This window comes from Nematostella vectensis, chromosome 10, assembly GCF_932526225.1.
Source record: "Nematostella vectensis chromosome 10, jaNemVect1.1, whole genome shotgun sequence".
Lineage (NCBI taxonomy): Eukaryota > Metazoa > Cnidaria > Anthozoa > Actiniaria > Edwardsiidae > Nematostella > Nematostella vectensis.
In genome coordinates, this window is record NC_064043.1 from 10,567,666 (window position 1) to 10,583,384 (window position 15,719).

Consider the following 15,719-nt stretch of genomic DNA (forward strand, 5'->3'; position numbering starts at 1 on the left):
AAAAGACTTGTCTGAGTAGAGCCAGCATTCTGTTGTGGAAATGCAAAAACTCTAGATTTGGGGATGTTTACCCCTTGTTTGGGGGTGGGGGGCTTAGGTCATATACATTACATTTTGCATAACTATATATACCTGCGCATTCCCTTCACTCCCTCCTCCTTTTCCTCCCCCTCTCTTCCCCCCACCCCCCATCCCCAGCTGCTGCTAAAGATGGACATCATGTCCATCGTAAATCTAATTCTTGAATAAGTGCTTCTCCGACTCCATCCAATCACCCTTTTTTCTCAATCTTTTAGTTGGAATGTTAGCCCTAGTCTTTACTGGGGATAGTGATTTTGAATACTCGTAAATACAATATTCTAACAGATATGGAATATTTCCTTTAACATTTAGAAAACTGCTCTAAGGGCAATATTCTAACCATATATTGAGCGGAGGACTTGAATAACAAACTTGGCGAGTATCCGTCTAATAACAATTGTTTTTTTTAGATTTATTTAAATGCTATAAGAACAATTGTCTCACAGTATTAATCAATTATTACAGACCGAGTGTAGAGATGAAATTCTCAAAACTCTGCGGAATCAATAAACGGTTCTGACTTCACTGCCTTTTAACCCACTCAAAAAGGCAATCTGTCATAAAGTTCCTATTGTTTTCCGATGAAAAAAACAAATGAAAGATTAAAGTGCAAGAATAATAAAACCTAAAGCTAATAACTTTTATTGCCTTAGCTATTATAGGCTATAGCAATGTGTCGGCGTGATTGAAATGATGTAAAAATACACACATTGACAAAACCAGCTGTATCACTCACTTGCAGAGCAAAAGCGAGGTTCTTTTGTACTTATGTTGCATAACTAACGAATGAATTGACAACTCATCACGGACAGTAAAGCAAGAGTCAGAACTGATCATCTTATGAGTCGTTTGGGGTTTTGGCTAAATATTTTGCAGTTTCTATTCAAAGGCCGATAAAGAGAGACTGATTGGACCATTTCGTAATAGGATCATTACAAGTCATCAAATCTAGACATTGAACTGGGAAACTGTTAAAGTTTTGAGGGATCTTGCGCTATTGCAGTCTGGTAAATCTGCAATTTCTAAAAACTGTTTTTGCGCATTAACCTTTTGATTGCTGAAAGGAACAAAATGAATGGGGCAATGAACTACACAGACAATGCCAATGAGTTCTTAAAACTTACAATTGAACTACAAAACCGACGGAGGACGGTCGTCGTTGTGGAGTCTTTTGTGGGGCTCCTTATAGCTGTGCTTGCCCTTTGTGGCAACATCTTGGTTTGCGTTGCTTCTTTTCGCAGCCCGCGACTGAGAAAATCTTCTAACTTCTATGTGATATCCCTAGCGGTCTCCGATATCATCCTCGCAACCCTGGCGATGCCTTTTACACTGTCTGTTTTGATCTCTGGTCAGTTGGAATTCGCTTCATTTTGGTGCACATTCCAGGCAGTAGTCGCAGTATTGAGTAGCAAAGCGTCCATCTTAACCATGACTCTGGCCGCGTTACATCGCTATTTTAAGCTAATCATGCCTTCCTTTTACAAGAAAATCTACACAACGACATTCATGATATCTAGTCTAGCCACAGCTTGGATATTATCAGGCTTTGGGCTACTTATTTACGCTCTTCAGGGAAACAACTTCATCTTCGTCCCGCCATTCGCGCTATGTACATTCGATTACTATACGATAGACATGGAATTTGCTGTTACTATCGCTATTGTGTATTCAACGCTTCCGTTTAATATCATAATATTTTGCTATTTTAAGATTTGGCGCTTCGTTCGCTCTCACAATGTAGCAATGCAAACAAGTCAAGTCTCTACCGAAGAGATTAGGATCACAAAACTAGTTATGTGTATAGTGGTGTGTTTTGCCCTTTGTTGGTCGCCTCTCGCTGTCGTTGTCATCGTCGTTGCGTTTCGTGGAATCACGACTATACCGAGAGAGGTGTGTTTATTGGTGATTTTCACAAGCAGTTTGTCAAGCTGCACCAACCCTATTATTTACAATGCAATGAGCAAAGACTTCAGAGATGAATTTCGAAATATTCTGTGTGCGTTTCAAAGAAGTAGGGTTGTACCAGTTGAGTCGACAGCTCGGGATAGGATAGCTCTGTCATATAAAAAGTCATAGTACAAGATAGAACTTCGAAACAGCTGAGAACGGAAGATATTATTGCTTAGCTTGCGTTGGGGTACCGAGGACGTCGAGCTCCGCGTAACGAGTCGCGATAACGAGACGTCGGTGGAAGGGGTGGGGGGGACGGTAGAGAAGAGATGAGTCTTCTTGCTTCTTTCTCTTCTCTCCTGCTCCCCCCCCCCTACCCCACCCTCCCTATCCCCTCTCACTCCGCCGCTCTTTTTCCGTTACGTTCTCGCGCATGTGACCTCGACGCCCTGGATTCCCGAGGATGCTTGCGTAGCAACTTACGCAGTCTTTCAGTGCATTGCGTGACAGAGGTCAGAACGACTGCATAGGAGACCACAAGAAGACGGATAACCCATGCCGAAAAAGAGTGCTAATAAGTTGAAATAAAACAATGCACTTTTTGGGATTTTAAAAAATACAATTGATGGGAAAAAATGCTTCTGTTTATTGTATACAAATTTATTGTATAGTGTAAATGTTACTATAGGTAGTTTTTGCGTGTCGATTTGTCGGGCCTTTTCTTTCATATACGATTTTGATTTGTCTGCCCTCCGAATCGGCCTGTGAAAAGAAAAAGTCGTGAAATGGTTTTGCACAGCGTCGCGGGCCGATGCCAAATGACGTACACAAAATCGACCGAACAACGGCTCTTGTAAATCAGCCATTGACTATCTTTCTTTACCTCACCCCTTTTGGGATAGAGGGATAATTTGTATAGTGTACAAATATTGTATGTATAAATCACGATTGAAAAAAAAGATCAATAATGGCTCATATTCTAAATCTAAAGCGATCTGCAGCTAAGAGTAAGCATGGCGGACTCGTTATTACTGCCCTGCGCAGACCTCCCCCCTCTTTAGATACTGCCCATCCTATCGGCCCTTCCTCTCCCTCCCTTCCTTTCCTCTCTTCATCTTTTCGAAGTTCTACGTAAACACACCAAGTTTCACGGTCCGATGAGGATGGTGAGGTTCGCGCTGTCAACTCAATAGGGACCTTCGGCAACGCGGACGTCGACGGCAGAAAACAATGGGATTTGATTCAGAGTTCAATAGCAGCACGTAGAAATGTGTTCTGTCTGATACATTTCAGCCTTTTTCAGTAAAACCACGACGTGAAAAGTTTCACGGTCAGTAGAAAACGCGGATGTTTGCACTGTAAACTCCACTTACTACGTTTGCTGGTGTAGAAAAAATGTCCTTAGTTCATTTTTATCTGTCTCTGACTATAATGTCGCCACGCGAAAACATCTTTTTTCTGATCGCGTTGTCCTAGCCGTCGTCGTCGTCCTTGCTTACATAAGGTCCCTAATAATCTTCGAAGGCCATCTTGCCGTCCGTCGTAGTTGTCAACACTCCGTAATGACGCAGCAACGTGTAATTCTTGGAATCTTTTTTGTTTAGTCTTCCGTCATGCCGAGTCTTCTCATCACTATGCTACGTATTCCTTGTCTGTCTTCTTTCCCGGAGTTCAATAACGGAAATGCTTCCATTTGTACAAAGTATCTAGGCTTCAAACTCAAACCATCAGCGCTTGGCGGCCACTGCTGCTCACACCAGGCCTCCAGCGCCTTTAGTCTTGCTCCCGTGTCGTCATCATTCACGCTCTTGAGAATAACGCATGCGCACAGCTCCTCAGTATACCGCTGGTCTGGAACACCGACTACTGCAACATCCAGAACATCAGGGTGCTCTTGAAAGACTCTTTCCAATTCAGCCGGGAAAATCTTTACGGTTGCACGCTTAAGGAAATCTTTTTTTCGGCCTAGAACCTCAATTCTCCCATCCTTATCCATCTGACAGATATCTCCCGTGTGATACCAGCCGGTGAGTGACTTTGCGCGTCTTGTAGACTCAGGATTCCCGAGATACTCCCTGAAAACCCAAGCACTTCGGACACACATCTCTCCTGCCACTCCTCTCTTTACCATCTTGCCTTCATCATCAACTACCTTCGCCTCGACACCCGGAAACACCGACATCTTGCCGTAATCACAAATGGAAATGGTGTCCTTCGTGTACGTCGTGATAGCATGCTGGCACCCTTCTGTAGATCCATAGGAATTCCGCACTGTGATGTCAGGTAACGCATCGAGGAGGCGCGCTGTAATTGCTTTTGTATACAGCTGGCCACCAAGTATGACATACTGTAGGCTAGACAAGTTGTACTTCAAATGGAGCCGGTTATTCGAAAGCTTTTGGATCAAAGCGACGCTAAGCAGACCCCTGGTACAACTTTCGCTTTCGAGAATCGCAAAAACTGCCTCGTTGGTCGATTCGGATAGCGCCATTTCGGTGGGGACCCATACCACGGTGACACCTAGGCAGATCTGGTAAACATTCAATGTCCCCCATGCCCAAGCCATAGGACGATCGCAATACCAGATTTCCCGAAAAGGGTTCAGACAGGTTCCCAGGTTCTTAAGGGGCTCAAAAGAATCAAGGTAGGAGTGAATAGTATTTGCGTATGAGTGAACTGTGTGCTGGACCATCTTCGGGAGGCCTGTGCTTCCGGAAGTGAAAAGTGATACAAGAGGGTCATCCATTTGTACGCGTTTTTGAGCTGTCATAAGTTCGCACAACAAGCTGTGTTCCTGGCCTCGCTGCAAAAGTGTCTCATAACGAAGCACGGACATGTTTGAGATTGGATACTTGTCTCCGAGGGATATAACAATAGGGTAACTCGTAGCATGAAATGCGCCAACGTTAGCCATGTGGGAAATCTTCTTGTTACGATCAACTTTAAAAGAATCAAGATTGGACGCTCGAATTTTGTCAGCATTATGAACCAAAGTGCCAATCCCTTTCTGTAGCTGTTGTATCTGTGAGTCCTGCATAAAAGTCCCAAAGACAATAGCTCGCAGCTCCAGACCGCTTATTAGGCTAACTTTATCATGCGTCAGGCCACCAGGACCCAATAATATAACGTGTGCACCAATACGGTGTAACGCCATGAGGAAGACCGCGTAACGAATACCGCTGGCTCCAATCAGCAACACGTGGTTACCCCGTGACACCCCAAGATGAAGAAGAGACGCTGCTATATACATCGACCTGTGAGATGAGGAGCAAACTTTGCTTGTAAGTGTTTCAACGATTTCACGATATAAGTGAGATTCGGTGGTGATTTTGCGTAAGCAAAGATTATAATGAGATTTTATAGTTCTTATGATTGTTGCAAAGGCAAAAGCGAAATAATTGTACATACGTATAAACGCCATACCACAAGTACCATTTCGGTCGCAATATAAAGGCATTTAAGACCCTAGAATCGAGGATGATGTTTGTTTTATTTGTAGAGCAGAATTTCTTTTTTATTTTGTACAAAATTTTACTGCAGCATACATTGTTATACTTTAGCAATAGATTGTAGTCGTTTAGTTTGCTTCTGAAATGTTGCTTCGGTATAAGAGTCGCAGCTCGAGAGTCTTTAAATGCACACAAGTGATAAATAACACAAAATAAAGGAGATCGATTGCTTAAATCTATAGGCCTGTTGTGTTTTGAGTGTGGTAATCATGGCTTTTGGATGGTGGTTTTGGTGGGGACCTAGGACGTTAACCGCCTTTTTCTTAAGAAAAAATTATTTTTACACTTCAACTGTTTACTTGACATTATAATGTGCATTTATTACCTGTCTTTGAACTGTCGGTACGTCATACTTTCCCTATTCTTGTTCATGTCGTACACTACCAGGGCCTCTTGACCACCGCGTCGCTCGGCCAGGGAGTCTAGGTCCTGGTACATTGCATTGTGGGTCATTGGGCCCGTGTGCGGCACGTGAGTATAGCTCATAATGAGATTTTAGATCTTGAAATCGGTTTCTAGTATGAAAAAGTAATTTAAAATGTTTCATTTTTCATATTCCTAGAAACTGCTATTATAGGCTTAATTGATAAATGTTTCAAGATAATAACCAATAAGAACTCTAGGATGAAAAAAATGTAGCCAAAAGCTGTGTTTCTGTAATCATCTTAAAATGATCATATCTGATTCTTGTGTTGTTGTCGGTTTAGGATTTTAACTTGGGTTTGTCTTGTATCTGTTATGCAGAAGAAGGTTATATTATGCCGTTTCAAAAGCCATTTCGCAAGACCATAGGTCTTAGATCGCAAAAAAATAAGTGCGTTGCTATACTAGATTGTACATTGCTCACAAATTTAAAATCACTTAATAACATGCTGAGAAGGACATAAATAATTACAGAATAGCGTTTTTCTATACCTTGATCGTTAAGTTCAAGGGCACAAAACGGATCTGTTGCGCAAAATACCTGTTCCGCATCCCGTTTTTTTGCTGGCTGGTTGCTTTGTTAAAATGCCAAACCACTGCTGGCTGGGAAAAAAATGCCTAACTAATGCTTACTGGGAAAAAAAAAAAAAGAATGGTGTACGTGTACGGTACGTGTTTCGGAAGGGGGGCTCGTTGTGTGCCCTTGTACGTTTTATAGTTCATTTATTTGATAACCAGTAGGTAATGCTGGATACTACTGATAGATACGGCTCTCCCATCGCAAGCTTATTTGGTGATAGTCAATCAACACAACCATCCTAAGCTATGCAAGACATGTATTTATCAACAAAAGTTTCCGTGGCATACATGCATCCTTTGTTAGCCAAAGCTGTTCTTGTAAATAGATCTTGTTAAAGCAAAGCAGTGTCTTTATAAAACTAATATATTTTGGTTGGTATTTACTATTTTGTGTGGGCGAAAACTTAGTTGATGACCTATCGTAATATACTGATCATATACACACGTTATATTCCAAAATTACCGTCATCGCTAGGGACAGTAATTTTCGTTTATGGAGCCGGAGCCAGGCTCAAACATCAGTCGTTCATTTTCCATATGCTTTAGTTCAATATAGGGCTAGCTTACATGGCCCTCAACACGGACCAGTTCTGTAGTAAAGTAACGAAAGTAATAAGACAAAGTCTTATTACGTTTGGATTCTGCATGATCCCAAGTATTAATGATTATTGCTTACCTTTCTGAAGAGCAAACCTTAAGCCTTACGCTCGTTAAAGATGTAATTTGTTGTTTGGGATTTTATCCATGGATGAGTAAGCTCCCCACTTATCAAATAGCGCAGGAATTTGGCTCCAGTGTTATCTTTTCAGAAGGTCCGGGGGGTCGTGTTGTGTTCAGATAAAAATCCAAATTTTTCTTAGAGTTAGCCCTGATAAAGGAATATTTGATGTATTGGATCCGGATAAGGAGACTGTAGAATGTCTCCGGCAGCCTCAGGGGCGGGCCAATTAATTGAACAAGGGTGGGAGAGGGGGGGGGGGGGGCATATAATAACGAAGAAGGGGAGCAATGTTGGATATATTTTTTAACATTTCAGTTCAAAGAAAAGGGGGGATGCCAACAGAGATAAAAAACTAGAACTTCCAATTAAAGCAAATAATAAGCAATCCGGATTCGAAAATTTGGGGAACAACAACAATGTATTGGTGATTTTTGTTTTTAATCCTTGTTACTGTCAATGTCTTATGTAAATCTCAGGCAAGGATATCATATATACATCGCTGTTATAAGATGACTTTTTAATTCTTAAATATGTATATTTTTAAGATTTATCTCGTCCCTTCCACGGTTCCGAAATATGAATACCAGTTTGAAGTGGCCAAGCGTAAGCGGAGTTTTCGAGTTACAAGGTTATCGATTTCTTATTCTATTCTTCTAGAAGTATTCCCTGCAAGCATAGGCCTCTTTTCTCTGTATTTCGCTGGGTTGGCGTTCGCGAGGAAAAGAGACCTCTGCCATGGGTCGAAACTGTTTTCGTTGCGCATGCGTGAGCGTTTCTAAGTGACCGCATGACGTGCCAAAACCCGTACCATCGCGCGAAAGCTGTCAATATGCTAATTTTTGTCGTAAATTATGAATTAAACTCCGGTTAGTTCTCCTCTTCGAAAAAAGAAAACAACTGTCAATTTCAATCCTTAAACCCAAACCTAAATGTCACTAAAAAGATTGAACTGTAAACGCAGCAAAGACGAGTTTTGTCTTGTCTGTGGGATAAATTTGAAGACATCTGGGCAGGCAAGTTTTTAAGTAATAAGTAAATATCGCACAGTTGGACTCGAAGAAAACTTTTTGGTTAACTTAGATCAGCTAATTCCAGAAGAATATGCAAAAGCTGTAAACGGTTGATTGACTCGTTAGTCAAAAGAGAGAAAATTCTGAATTAAGACAAGGCATCGAATGGCTTCTTTTCTAACTCGTCGCGTGATATTTCTACGGAGGACGCCGTTTCCAATGCGGGCTTATTATTCCACAGCGGATATACGCTTCACGCATGCGCTAGTCATTGTGGGCTCAAATAGTGGCCAGTAATTAATGAAGGGAGCATGCGCTCTGGATCTCCCGTCCACGATCGTGGACGGCGGTTTGATCAAACGAACTTGAGGTATCTTTTCCTCGCGAACGCCAGCCCAGCGGAATACAGAGAAAAGAGGCCTCTGCTAGCGTTTGGAGATTGGATTGTAAGATCACAGGCTCTAGGATATTTTTGTTCCAAAGTAATGTGTAACGCCTTGTTAGTGTGTTATAAATGTTTTTAAACATTTGTTAAAATAATTAAAATAATTTATTAAAATAAATTACGCATTTCTTTCCTCTACTGATTGTTGTTTCCTTGTTTTGGCCCTTCCAGCGAGCTGTACCCCGATTCCCCACTATTTTATTATATAGCCTATCGTTGAAAAGTGTAAAATACATTCCTTGCTACAGCTATTGCAATCCATGCCTCCTCTTAAATTTGGAAATTCAAAGCAAGTTTTTATAGCATTAGAACTGAATCGATAGCCATTTACTGTAAGAGTATTGAAAGTTTGTTCTGTGAATACATGACTTCATTGTTTTAGCCAGGCAATAAAATGGCTGAAAAAACTATCACTTCTATTTTCAAAGACGAGGCCCCCCTTCTGGCAGCCAAAAATACAATATGTATGAGCTTTTTCTCAACTTTCTTTTTTTTTAAAGATTGCATTATTTTCTTCAAAGGAATTCTAGATGGAGGCCGATCTCTAACTTTCATTTGTTTTACATCTTTTGTAAGTTTTTTGACAGAACTCCTGTAGTAACTTTGCATACCAGTATTTATTTGAGCATCTTGAACATAACAATAGGCAGACAAACACATGAGTCTGAAGTCACAGCAGAAGTTGTGATTTGACTGTTGTCAATAATTGACAATTTGTAATGGGCCTCACTGGCTTTTGTAACAAATTTCCACCCATCTTGGGCTCAATATTATATTCCCGCCATGTTAGGCATTGTGTCAGCTGATTTTCATAATTGTATAGCATTTGTATAGCATTGAATGGCATTTGAATAGCATTGAATAGCATTTGTATAGCATTGTATAATTTTGTAGGCTTTGTTTTCTTTATACATACAGCCGACAGGCAATGGGGTTTGGACAATTCATTGAATCCCATACGCCACCAGTCCATAGGCATATTGGGTTAATTTTACTACCCGCTGTAATAGGCATTAGGTTGATTCGTATACCCGCCTTGTAGGCATTCGGTTAGTTTCCAAGCCCCCCCCCCCCCCCCCCCCCCCCCCCCCCCCCTCGTGCAAATAAACACTCCAGATCGGAGACTTGACCACAGGCAGCCACAAATTTCTGGGAATATTCGTCTCGTGTTTTTTTTGTTGTTGTTGACAGCATCGCCAGTGGCCATCGATAAATATCCATGCGAAATTCGCTATTATAACTCTAGAAAGCTGCAGTGAAAATGATTCCCTGCTAGCAGAGGCCTCATTTTTCTAGCGAAATACAGAGAAAAGAGGTCTCTACTAGCAGGGAATAAAAATGATATCACACCAGTGAAAAATACAATTTGAAATCCGCGAGAAGTCATGCGGAGGTAATTTAGACAATTTATAGCTTGAACTTACCAAAAAAACCTCCAAGATACTTCGCAGAGAATGAAAAGAGTCGAAACCACGTGACGCGGAGTCCAAACAACCAAAAGCGATTTTTGGATAATCGACTCTACTAAACTGTAACACAGGGAACCCCCACACAAAAAAAACGATCGACTTCAAAATTAGACTTGCTCTCCGCTCGCTGCGCTCGCACGGAGCAATAAAGATTGCGCGCTACAAGATACCATGTTCGAAAACAAGCATTTCCAAATAACCCCGAAGAACAGCCACCTAGCAGGCTACAATGTTTTCCCCATAATTGCTTAATTCAAAAGACTTTTCGCAGTCAGGAGCAGTTAAAAGCTTCACAAAATGTTATCAGAAAACATACACTTTTTGAATATAATAACAGAAAAACTATCGTTTAATGTATGGGTTCGAATACACTCTTTTTTTATAAAAACGTCTAATTTTCAGTTAAGGGTGGGCCCTTCTTATTTTGGGGACATTTTAAGGCTGAATATGTTCTTAACAGTGTTCTTAAATTGAATTTGAAGACAATTACACTAATGATCAATAGCAATGATAGTGTTGTTACTATATGAGCACAAGTTGATTCTGCATTTTAGAACGCATCAGGACTAAAAAAGACAATTTTTCTGCTATCTGAACCTCGGCATGTTCTTAAAATTTTTGTGAAACCTCAGGCTGGACAATCTTATAAAAAAGGTTCTTATAAAAAAAAGTGTATATGTCATGGCTAATAAGAAAACCGTTACTTTGAGTAGTTCAAGGAATTGAAAACACCTGCCGCAAAGTCTTCTTAACGTTAAGATATAAATCAAGAAGAAAAGTAAAGAATGAAAAATAATCGCTGTTTACTAAAGGCGCCATTTCATCATTACTTTGAGGGTTTTTGCGTGCCGTGAAAAGGTTTACGAATGTGTTTCAACTTTTCAAGGCGAAACCGTGTATAACAACAATGAGCTCTTTAGCAGATTAGATAGCATTATCCCATAACTCCTCCGGTACAGCGGTCAACTCAAACAATACATTAAATCCGACAAAAAAGAAGCGAGAAGTTAAGTCCAAGCTGTTTAAATATATGGCACTTTCTCTTTAAAATCTTTCATTAGCAAGTGTTTTGAAAGTTAGCCATTGTGACTCACTCCCAGGGCAATATACAGAAGAATGGTACCTATAAAGCTGGTAGGCAAACCGGCAGTGAGGACACAGAGGAATACACTGCTAGAGAGTACACAAGTTTGAGCACTGTTAAAAACACTGTAAGCATTATGATCTTCAGGCTAAACACAGCGTTTCTATTAGTGGCGTTCTTGCTACTCTCAACCGCCAGTAGTCAAAGAGCTGACCAAAAAAACAGAGAAGATACCTCTTCTAGATATTGTGGGCGCTTTGGCTGTATTGGTGGAAAGCGGAGTGAAGGGAGCAGAGCTAAGGTAGGTTTTTTTTTACAACTCTGTTTTGTTGGAATTTTTTAGAGGATGGCCCCGAATGGAATCGGAAATGATGCTCGTTGTGTTCAATGTTCGAATGTTTTCTAACTTTTCTACCACGACATTCCAGAAAAGAATGCTCGTTTGCAGTTTTTTTCGTTAGGCTTTAAGTAATATAAGATCTGAGCCCTTAACTGAAATATGTCTTAAAAGATGCACAGAGAAGTCGGACAGCATGAAATTTTCTTGGGGATCATTAAACTAATGCGTTTCAAACAATGCCATGTTACTCGCCATCGTAAATTAATGTGCTCCTTGTTCTCCTTGAATCCACTTTGAAACCATTATTTGAAAATTATCTCACCTTGCTAGTTGCTCTCGAAGTACCATGCCATGTTAGCATAATTGAATTCATCAGATGTGAAACACAATTGTTGCAGATCCGCGTTAATGATCTCCTATCGGATCCCTTCTAGAGATTTAGATTCGACTTATGAACCACAAAATCGCAAGTAAAAAGCCAAGGTGTATGATCCCCCACCCTACCACCTCTTAGCCATATTTTGCACCTGCAGCCCGTCACCTTGCTAAACAGCATGGCTTGGTAACCTTGTGATATAACAGGTGCTCGGCAGACCAATCATTTTCACCGCTTAACGTTTACTTTTAGCATTTATATTCGTTTATATTTGAGACGCTAAACTATAACTTAGTAGGTCATCGAGCATAGTCCTGTCTTGCAGTACATTTACCGTTTCATTTGCTCACCGTAGCCTGCTTGCCTGCATCCGTCTCTCAACTCTCTAACCCTTCCTCCCCCCCTTCCCCCTATAAAGCTATCCCATTGCATCCCAAAATAAAGGCGGCTTTCTGAAACTCTTTACGCCATGAAGACGTAGTTTTTCACTTGCAAGAATTCTCCAAATAAATTTGGAAAAGAAGTCTGAGATAATCTAACTCTAAGATGGCATAAGTATTTTGCTATTTTCCGAGCTTCCGTCATTATGTCAATGAAGTATGATTCTCAATAAAAAGCCAGTAGCAAAACTGTAGCAAAACTGTAGCAAAACTGTAGCAAAACTGTAGCAAAACTGTAGCAATTGTGGCTTCCACAAAACAAAACAAACAAAATAGAAAAAAAAAAAACGGAAGCAAGCATGCTTGTCTTTTCCGCAACTAAAACACAGATGCCATATTTTCGTTACAGTCGTCAAATAAAATAAGAGAATAATCCTTTTGACCACGGGCGATAGGATAGTCAACCAATCCCACAGCCTTTTGGCCGTCGGCGGTGACCAAAAGACGGGTTAAGGTAATAATCCTAGAGGTTGTATAACCAATCGGTCAAAGACACGCGCACGTTTTAAATGCCACCAAAAGTCATTGTGAGCTTCTATAAATAAGAACGTCACCACAATTAAAAACCTTACATAACCTAAGCTATCCTATCGCCCGTGTTCTCGACTAGTGATTTACACAGCAAAGCAAATAATAAACCTTGCTTCCCTTCGCTCGTTCCTCCTGCAACTAAAGTTTATTTTCTTTTCTTATCAGAATATTATGATCCCGCCTTACGGAGAAGTCGATGGGGCAGAGGAGTATTTTTAAAACCACATCTCAGAGGAAGGGCGGCCGGAGCCAGAAACAAGGAGCCAGCGTTATCGGTTTTACACTCTCACAGACAGTTCGGGAATGAACAATCAGTAGCTCTTGGCTACGTAGGCTGATGAAATAAAAATAAATGATGGATTGAAATTGTGTGCTTTGTAATCAGATAATTTCGTGTTTTCTTCAAAGGTTCATATAAGAGTAAAAAATAAGGGAACAAAAGACGCAGATGCTTTAAATTTGGTGTCTTCGAGATTCATTCCTGCTTTTCTAAGTAAATTTGAGTTATTGGAGATGAAATATTACCGGGGTAAAAGGCAGCATAATTGGCTTTCAGAGACTGTGAAAATATTCTGAAAAAATAACTATTTTGTTTTGCATTTATGAGAATTTATTTCATAAAAATGGATTATGGGTAATTATTTTATAAATTTGGCAGGAAAAAGATAATATTTGTTCTTCAAACCTTTAGGAACATAATTAAAAAGTATCCGATAAAATAATTGATTTTAAGAGCCGACATTCAAAAAATAAATAACAATAAATAAATTGGAACAAACAAATTAGGTAAAGAGGTAAAACTAAATGCGTTACAGTGAAAAGGAAAATTACGTAGAAGAGCGTGAAAGAAAAAGCTGTACGAAAAAAAAATGTAAAAAGGAAGTAAATACCCCCGTGCAAAGCTTGAAAAAGTTATATTACACATAATATTATATTATAATGCCGTGACCAGGTTTGATGAAACGGTTGGTTGAAATGACACAATGAAGCAATATTAAAGTCTTGCATAGACTCATCTGAAGAAGATATATTCCACTAGTCCTCAGCGAAAATCTGGAAAATCTGGGGAAAAGGGTTATGGCGAGGGTGGATACATAAGAAGATAAAGCATACTGGCATAGGAGAGTTATTAGAGGAGAGTTTTCCTTTATATGTTCGAATCCAAAATATAACCCTACGACCTGTTTTTTGCTTAATCTTAGTACGCTCTTTTTTGAGCGAGTCCTGACGTAATAATAAGAATACAGATAGCCTCCATCATTGTGGCAGCGAAAGCTTGCGCTAAAAAGGATCGATGCGCATGATATTTCCATTTTTTTTGCCAAAAATCAAACACTTTTTGTTACACACAAACTGTATCGAAGAATAATGCAAAGATGAGCTACATGAAAGTAGGACGACCAAAAAGATATTTTAATTTTATTTTAAAATGCGAGATATTTAATAAAAAACGTTCATAGCGACAGGTCTATATTGCCTTACTTTCCCATCGTTTGTTGTGCCAAAAACACGACAATCTCTGCAACAAAAACACACACTTAAGCATAAATGGCTTGTAGTTTCTTATTCTTTCTGGCCAAACAAAATAATTAATCCGAGATTTGTTTAGAAAAATAAGAAAAATGCATTTCACTCAATTACTTCTTTTCACGGGTAATGAGTCCAAACCAAAAACAAGGCCCGGGGGGTAAATAATAAAAATAACCTTTCGAGCTCGCGCGTCAACTTCTCTTCAAGTCATGCGTCTACCGAAAATATTTACGTCGCCTAAAATATAAGAGGAAATTATATTTTTTCAACGAGTTCCCTGGAGGCAATAACTGTGCCAATATTTATTAGATGTGTACCTCCGATTACCGGAAAACACACTCAAAAGGAGGCGCCTGTATCTTTAGACGCAGCTCTTACATGCAAGGGGTGCACGGAATTCAAGAAAAGACGGATCAGTGGCGGATCTCGTTGAGGGGTAGATGTTGACAAGAGTCCCCTCCTAAGTTTTTTTCTTGTGTGTGTGTGTTTGTCGCATTGCTCCGCTCGAGCTGCAAACCCCTCTACAAAAATAACCCCAATCCGCCCTTAAGAAGGAATATCCTATTTTTTAACTTTCCCTTAGTTCATTCAAAGATTATGGATTCCGAAGACTTCGGATTTCTCTCATCTAATCATTTAATTGCTTCCGCTACTGTTTTGCTAGGATGATTCCGGATTTTTTTTCTTCTGCGTCAAAGGTGAAATAGAATAAGGGACTTGGTGATTATCAGGTCTGTCTTCTAAAAGCCTTTTCGTAGACTATAAAATATAGGCATTCAGGCCTCATCAACTGATAGTATACCTCAGGTGTTCGATTTACGTTATTGAAGTTTCCACTTACGTCTAATTGACCCCTTTTTGCTATGAGGCCTTTTATATTATTTTTAGATAAACTGGGAGTATATTACAAGAAAAAAAGTCATAGGCCTCTGAAAACGCGAAAAGTAATCTGAGAAGTTTAAATGCCATTCAAGTACTAATATCGTCTTTACACTAATTATTAATAAGGATACTGAATCACTTTACATTTCTCGTACTTCGTGTTATTGTGTCAACTTCATTTTTAATACTCTTTTCCTGAATAATCCGCTTGTAGATGTTCTTGATATGTAATAATTTTTACGAGGAAGTTTTATATTCAGTCCATATTATTTTCGCCGCTAGACGAAGAAAATATGGACGGCTTTATTCGTTATTAGACATAATATGGTTTTGATTTCAAATAAGCACAAAAGGTATTTTGAGTTTGATAAGAACAATAAAATTGTTCAAAATGAATGCCGAAAAAATA

General features: G+C 39.8%; 1 protein-coding gene and 1 long non-coding RNA gene across 3 annotated transcripts; one reads left to right on the forward strand and one right to left on the reverse strand.

Annotated features, from left to right (window-relative positions):
* Positions 1-1,962: 1,962 nt before the first annotated feature.
* On the reverse strand, positions 1,963-7,421 carry LOC5519252 (medium-chain acyl-CoA ligase ACSF2, mitochondrial). Of its 2 annotated transcripts, XM_001639041.3 has the most exons (3): positions 7,159-7,420; positions 5,806-5,995; positions 1,963-5,225 (listed from the first exon to the last, which is right to left on the reverse strand). In XM_001639041.3, the coding sequence occupies exons 2-3, from the start codon at positions 5,964-5,966 to the stop codon at positions 3,572-3,574; spliced, it is 1,815 nt and encodes a 604-aa protein (XP_001639091.2). In that variant the 5' UTR covers positions 5,967-5,995; positions 7,159-7,420; the 3' UTR covers positions 1,963-3,571. The 2 variants fall into 2 exon arrangements, with proteins under 2 accessions (XP_001639091.2, XP_048589757.1); XM_048733800.1 differs by lacking the exon at positions 5,806-5,995 and having other exon boundaries at positions 7,159-7,421.
* A 3,589-nt stretch (positions 7,422-11,010) lies between these two features.
* LOC116603041 lies at positions 11,011-13,264 on the forward strand. The gene is made up of 2 exons (XR_004290441.2): positions 11,011-11,512; positions 13,064-13,264. It is a non-coding gene; the product is annotated as an uncharacterized LOC116603041 (long non-coding RNA).
* Positions 13,265-15,719: the final 2,455 nt, after the last annotated feature.

What these genes read in the sequence shown, in the direction of transcription:
- LOC5519252 (XM_001639041.3), bottom strand. Translation starts at nt 5,966, where the DNA reads ATGAGCTATACTCACGTGCCGCACACGGGCCCAATGACCCACAATGCA. An exon ending in TACCGACAGTTCAAAGACAG is followed by an intron (nt 5,226 to 5,805) that starts GTAATAAATGCA and finishes CTCATCTCACAG; the next exon opens with GTCGATGTATATAGCAGCGT.